Raw genomic sequence first — 7,219 nt, forward strand, 5'->3', positions numbered from 1 at the left:
AAATATGGAGCAGGGCTACTAGTGAAATTAAACTGTTATAGCTCTTATAAAATCAGCTATAGGTCCGGCTTTCCACTCCCACCCTCCAAGGCCTCCCAGTTACCACCCAATGTCCCTGTTAGAACCAGGGATTGGAAGTTGTGAAGCATGAGGTAGTTTTTACAAAAGAAAACCAAATTGAGAGACCTCTAAAAAGAATGAATTTTAAACCTGAGAGTTTCTGCTTCAACTTCATGACCCAAACCATGGCCTCTTGTAGCCCAACGGGTCCAGACTCTAAGCCTGAGCATACAAAGCAAATACATGTTCCATAAAAGTCCAGGCATGGAAATTCTATTTTATGCTCAATGTACTCTGTGTTCCCCGGTCTTTAAGGGCAGAGCAGCATTTCGGAGGATGATAAATGATTTATTTCGGCTGCGGTCTGGATCAGCACGCCTAACCGCAAAAGCCTCCAGATAGCAACCCTGTACTGAAGGGGGCCACACTCTTTCCAGCTGAAGCCCAAAGCAAGCCAAGAGCTCTGACTCCTTGGCTTGTCTTCATTATTTCCCAGTAGTTTAAATCCCATGATTCTCTCCACAGAGGAGATCTTTGCTCTGTAGCATCTTTGCCGGGGTCTGACGTACAAAGGTGTAATTAGAACAGCATGGAGCAAGGAGAACATTCCATTTACCTCATCTTTAACATTTAAGCACATTTCAAATATGTTTCTAATATCTGAGGGGTCGGGGGCCAAATTCTGCCTTTGGTTTCGTCAAAGTTTGAGGAGCTCCAATTAACCTCTAGACCCTGGAGTTAAAAACTATCCTTAGAAGGTGGTTGTTATCCTGCCTCAGATGCTTAATAACTGCTTAGCTGTGTGACCCTGGACAAGTCACGTAACCCCATTGCTTTGCAAATAACAAAAAGAAAAAAAGATAGTTGTGTGTATTAGCAAATGTATGTGTATGCATATAGGAGGTCACTTGAGAAAATGAGCATGCTAAGAAAATGTTTATAGTCCATACATATTTTAGGTAAACCAGAATTTGTTATTTCATCTATTTTTCCTTTTGCTTAAGATGTAATTTCCTTAACTAGCTTCCTTCAGATGATTCAATTCAAAGCAATTCAACAAGTATTTAGGAGGGAGAGTGTGAAATTTCAGCTAGAGCAAATCCTAGCTCTGCCATTTACTACCTGTCTGACCTGAAATAAATCACCTAAGATCTCTGAACCTCTGTTTCCTCAACTGTAAAATGAAGGCTGTACTAAATTGCCTTGGAGTGCCTTCAAGTTTTAAGTGTATGATCTTCTCAAATCCTTCCTAGATGTCAGGGATTGTTCTGAGGAGTGGGGAGTTTTAGGAAAAAAAGTGAGAAAAGTTCCTGTCCTCAAGCAGTTTACCTTCTGATTGACAGCTGTCAAGTGAGATAAACTCAGAAATTATATTATTATCATTCAAATAGAGTCTATTTCTTGTGGAGTCTGTGAAGCATTTTAACCCAACCATATCATTGTCCTTACTAGATGGGAAAAAAAATCATGGGAAACCATGATTGGAAAAGCTAAGGGATACTTCCTACCATCTTTCATTATGCAGAGATGACCAAGGACCAGGGACCACGTTCTTCCACCTGCCCAACCTTCAGAAGGGATGGTGACTCCTTGGTCATCCTAAAAACTGATCTGCAAGCCAGCTTTGCCAGAGATACAACTCCCCTCTGTATACAGAAACACACATACAGAGATACAGGGAGAAGCCCACTCTGCTGAAGTGAAGGTTGGAAAGGAGTGAGTCAGGGGAGGGAGCATCTTCAACCTGCTTCATAACTCTGATCCATCTTCTTCACAGATGCCAAAGTGATATAATGAAAGGACAAGTCTTACCATGGCATCTCTTCTCCTCATGAAGCTTCAGTGACTCTCTCTCTTCTTTTTGGATTCTGAAGCCCTTTACAATCTGACTCCAGCCTTCTCCCTTTGGCTCTCTCTGATTCTGCCCAAATGAACTGTTTCCATTCCTCACACATGAATGTTCCATGCCTTTAAAGTAACTGTCTCCTATGAATGGAATGCATTTCTTTTTCTTTTTTTTTTTTTGCAAGGCAATGGGGTTAAGTGACTTGCCCATGGTCACACAGCTAGGTCATTATTAAGTGTCTGAGGCCGGATTTGAACTCAGGTACTCCTGACTCCAGGGCCGGTGCTCTAGCCACTGCACCACTTAGTTGCCCCCTGTATTTCCTCTTTATACATGTTAGCATCCCTAGTTTCCCTTCAGAATTTAACTGAAAGACCTCCTTCTGTTTGAGACATTTCCAGATACTTGTACCTCCCTCCATTACTTAATAGAGTTTATATATATATATATATACATATATATATATATATATGTATATATATACACATACATATATTGGTTGTGTGATCCTGGGAAAGTAACATATCAGTGTTCTAGATAATTCTCTAAGACTCTAAGTTGCAGAGTAGATAGCAACCTGCAATGGTAGTTTCCTCATCTGATTATTCCCTCTGCAAATGAAATCCTCAATCTAGTCCCTATCCCTGTTTGAACATATTCTAATGAAAAGCAACCTGTTGGAGGGCAGGCATTCTTTATTCTTGCTTTCATATCCCCAGAGCACAGTCAGGATTTAATTGCACTGATTGATCAGTGATTGAGTAGCTTTGGTGGCTGCATCATAACCAGGGTTGACTCTCTAAGCAGAGCAACTTGGAAACCCTGCCCATCTCCCTCCATCAGTCCACACTGCTGCAACCACAGTCATGGATAACATTGGCCAGACCAACACTCATCCCAAACTTTTGCTCACAGCCAAATCTAAAACATCTTCGAGGCACTTGTATCTTGGGGCAAATCAAAAGCCAAATGGGGCAGCAGCCAAATGAGAAACAGGGAGGCTGTCGAAAGAACTTTTGCAATTTGTTTTCCATCAAAATCAAAAGATGTTGAAGGATAGAAAAGCAGACCCTTGTTCACCCTGGCTAAGGCAGAAATGAGATATATGTATAATGGGGGAGGAGGTTGTCTTTGGAAACTGAGAAAAATGGGCCCCGAGACCCTGCCTTGCTTTTCTTGGAACTCGGGGTTGGCCTAAAAAGGACTGAACAGAAAGAATCCATGGCTTCCCAGTAATAAGAGGGAAATGTGTTTATTTAGTTAAATAAAAACTTTGTGAAAAATGCAAACTGTTAAATATGAGACAATTCTATACAACTCAAAACAATCATAAGTATGTACACTGTATTTATTTCATAGACACAGAGAGACTTGCCCCAAACCTCTGGGATGAAGCAAGTCATGGAAAATGTGACAACTCACTAGTCTGTCGGTCTCAGTAAAGTTTCTGAATTCAAGTGATTCCAGGCAAGGGGCCAAACTTAACTTGGCTTCTTCCAAACTTAAACAGCCCCCTTTGGAGTAAATCTACCCTTTGCATCTTAAGTGACCAAGAGCGTCCTTTTTATTTTCCCCTCCCAAACATAAATTTCTTGTATCCTTCTGATTCAGCAGAGTGATGATCCAACTTTTAAGTTGTTAACCCTTGCCCAGGGAATAATACAGTTGCTGCAGCCTCTATCCTTCCATCCCACTCATCCAGTCTCCTTCCTGCTACCCCTTCCTCCTTTACTCCCCCCCCCCTTTGCACACAAGCCAACTAGAAGATAATTTTCTAGTTCCCTTAATTTTTCTTCTTGCTTTCTTCTGTGTCTCAAGGGTTCTCTCTTTCTTCTAGTCTCTAAGCACCAGAAAGGACCAGTCCCAAAGCTATTTTAACACAGGACTACCATTTTTTTTTAAACTTCTAATTCCTTTGACTTGAGGCACTGGCAAATTTATCCAAATATCAACCTCACCGTGTTCTGCATACCCCGGTCCAGAGGAATCTCAGGACACTTTCCATACCAAGTCCATCACCAGGTCTGGTTCCTTCCTGGGAAAACCAAGTTCTCTGGGCACCGGGAGCCAGGGGTCTCTCTTTTGACCTTTACGTACAGAATCCACCCCCCACCCCAATACTAACTAACTATGGGAAGACTATTTTATACTCCCCAAAGCATCCCTCACTCCAGGCAGGGAAGTATTTATTGCAGAGCTTTAAAAAATCTAAAGAAATCCTCCCCCATGTCTCTAGGGAGTAAGTATCATTATGAAACTCATTTACCAAATGAGGACACGGAGGCTTTGGGTCAATGCCCAGGACCACACAGAAAATGAGTGGTAGAACCAGGAACCAGAGGCCACGGGATTTGGCCCCCCCATTCCTGTGCTCTCCCGCGTGAGAATGCCCTTCCTGCTCCCAGCTACGTGATAAAGAACCACATTTAGAAGGCCCCTATTACGTCTGTCTTGCAAAGAAAGTTGTCTAGAAATGGTAAGGGGTGTCAATAATAGTGCTCCGGCCTCAGGGGCAACAGCAAGGACAACACACCAAGTCATCTGGGTACTGGAAACTGTTCTCCAGTCATGTCTGCTGACTGAAGGGGAAACTATGGATAACTGGCTACATACGATCAACCAGAAAGAAGCTAATCCCCCAAATCAAAGGGCCACCAGGCAACATTCAAAGGTCAGAGGCTCCAGGTTAAGACCCAGTGGGTAAATTATTTAAATGGTCTCAAATGGTTTTGAGTAAAGACAGAATTCTTACAGTACATGCGCTGAATCATCGGGTTCAGGTGATTGATTATTCACTACCAAACCTTTCATCCTGACCCTCCCAGGCCTCTGCAAAAAGTTCTGTCCTGGTCTGTGAGTTGATAACCACAGAGACACAGAAGAGATACCTAACAGTTAATCAATGATCCAGGAGAAAAGAGCTCTAAGGTCTTAGGGAACCCAAAGGAATCCCTGATACTAAGCAAATTCTCTCCACTGTTCCTAAGGTCTGGGTGGAAAGAGTCCTGGATTACGTTACTGACTCCCTTTGATTTGGGGCCAGTCACTTATACTTTGGGGGGCCTCAGTTTACCTTTTAATAAAAGAGAAAATTGGACTAATAATCTCTGAGGTCCCTTCCAGTGCTCAAGCTATGGTCTTGGACATTGTATAGCCTCCAGAGCAAGGGCAGATGATGCAATAACTATTACAAGCATCCAGGGAAATAATAGAAATGTCACCAGACCATGTTCTGAAAGGTACAATTAAAAACCTAGGCATGGATTAAATATGCAAACTGTATCTCTAGGCGAGACTTTTTCAAAGTCAAGTCCAGGTCACAAACACATCATTTGTCTCCTTGATCCTGCCACCTGAGGATGAGCCACCGCCCCGGGACCCAAGGCAGGCACCAGGTACGAGTCTCTCTAAAGTGGCAGCTGCACTGGAGAAGTGGCATCGGACACTGGGCATATCTCCCCCTTCCTCTTGCTAAGTGTGCTGGCTCACAGGGCCACCTCTGGAGGTCTCCTCAGAGTGCTAGGAGTTCTGGGGGATGTTCTCCGAAGACCCTTCGCTGCTTTCCTGGAGGGGCGTCTCTGAGGTCTCTCCTAGCTCATCATCGGGCACCTCCTCCTGGATGGTAAAGTGCACATCAGGGGAAGACGACTCGGAGCTCACGCTACCTGCCTCCATGGAGCAGATGGTGCAGGACAAGGCCGGTCCCATGCTCTCCTGAAGCATGTTCAGCATCATGGGCACCTGGGTTGACCTCAGTCCCGAGAGAATGGGCAGCGGCTTCATGGCCTCCCCCCAGAGCCTCTCTTCATCCTTGTAGAGCAGCAGTAGGTTGGATTTCTTCTCCCTCCTCTTAGATTTCATGTAGCCCAGCATGATTCCAATCAAGAAGATGCCATAGAAGGACATGACCACCAGCACATAAAAATACTCACTTCCACTCCCCCCAACACTGGTGGAGCTCTGGGGTGCAGGCAGGGAGCTGGAGGTTTCAGGTAAGGAGGTGTTAGCAATTGCATCACCCATCTCGGGAATCAAAAGTTGAGCTTTCACAGCTTGGGTCTGGAAGAAAAATCATCCAGGTTAGATCCTCCTCAAATCCTCATGCTCAAAATGAGTTGTGTTGCCTTGCCCCACGAAAATGGGTGGGGAGACACTAGACAGGCATTTTAGGACAATGCATTTCTTTAGAAGTTGGAAAAGTCCAGAGAACAAAACTTGCAGACTTGCAAAATTCATCTCTCTAACTTAACCCTGCTTTGCCTCCCTTACCAATATTGCCTTGAGCAATTTTAAAAAAAAAAAGGAAAGCTGCAATAATCATTTGTTAGACATGCCCCCCAAACAGTTTTCCATAATCAATAAAAACTGCTCACTTACCCTAAGAGACAGGGGAAAAAACCCTTCCGTCTAACACCCAGTTCAAGAGAAATCTTCCTCTCCCAGATGTCTGACGTTCTGAAAGCTCTTTTGCTCCTGCAGCTGGGATATATATTCAAGAAATGTATTGTCACGTGTCCTGGAGGGAAAGTTTACAACAGAAGTTGGTCATGTTGGAGCGAGCGGATGAACTCAGAAGGACTGCAGTTCAACTCCCTGAACTTGACAGCTGGGAAAAGAAAAAGACTTGGGAAGCTGCAGTGACTTCTCACTTGGAGACTGTGAACCAAAGTTTTCAGGTGGCGATGAAGAGAAAGCAAAGGGAGACAGAGACAAAGACAGACAGAGAGAGGGAGAGAGTAAAAGAGACAGAGATAGAGAGAGACAGAGACAGAGAGAAAGAAGGGGGAGAAGAGACAGACAGACAGACAGAGACAGAGAGAGAGGGGAGGAGAGAGAAAGAGAGAGAGGACAGAGACAGACAGACAGAGAGACAGAGAGAGAGAGAGAGAGAGAGAGAGGAGAGACAGAGAGAGGAGAGAGAGTGAGGAGTGAGAGCTAGAGTGAGAGCGAGAGCGAGAGCGAGAGAGAGAGAGAGAGAGAGAGAGAGAGAGAGAGAGAGAGAGAGAGAGAAACAGGCTAATTAAAACTATTACATCAAGAACTGATTTTCCTTTAAAAAGTTGCTCTTTGGAAGCATTTCACCAGATGTTTTTCATCCCACCTTCCCTTCTCACATCATGTTGTAGATTATAATACATAGTCCCTAAAATAAAGTTCACTTTAAAAAATAATACCTATATGCTATATGAGAGGGATACAGCCTAACTGGGCTGGGAATCAGCAAGGCTCATGTTTACCTCTGGCACGTGCTAGGCACATGACTTTGGACAAGTCACTTAGTCTCTGCAGCCTCGGAGTCCTTTCATTGGTCTT

At 44.0% G+C, this 7,219-nt stretch overlaps 1 protein-coding gene across 1 annotated transcript; it reads right to left on the reverse strand.

Annotated features, from left to right (window-relative positions):
* Positions 1 to 2,411: 2,411 nt before the first annotated feature.
* On the reverse strand, positions 2,412 to 6,745 carry KCNE4 (potassium voltage-gated channel subfamily E regulatory subunit 4). Its single transcript, XM_074192547.1, has 2 exons — positions 6,284 to 6,745; positions 2,412 to 5,965 (listed from the first exon to the last, which is right to left on the reverse strand). Exon 2 carries the CDS (start codon positions 5,927 to 5,929, stop codon positions 5,426 to 5,428), a length of 504 nt encoding a protein of 167 aa, XP_074048648.1. The 5' UTR covers positions 5,930 to 5,965; positions 6,284 to 6,745; the 3' UTR covers positions 2,412 to 5,425.
* Positions 6,746 to 7,219: the final 474 nt, after the last annotated feature.

Source organism: Macrotis lagotis, chromosome 6, assembly GCF_037893015.1.
Source record: "Macrotis lagotis isolate mMagLag1 chromosome 6, bilby.v1.9.chrom.fasta, whole genome shotgun sequence".
Lineage (NCBI taxonomy): Eukaryota > Metazoa > Chordata > Mammalia > Peramelemorphia > Peramelidae > Macrotis > Macrotis lagotis.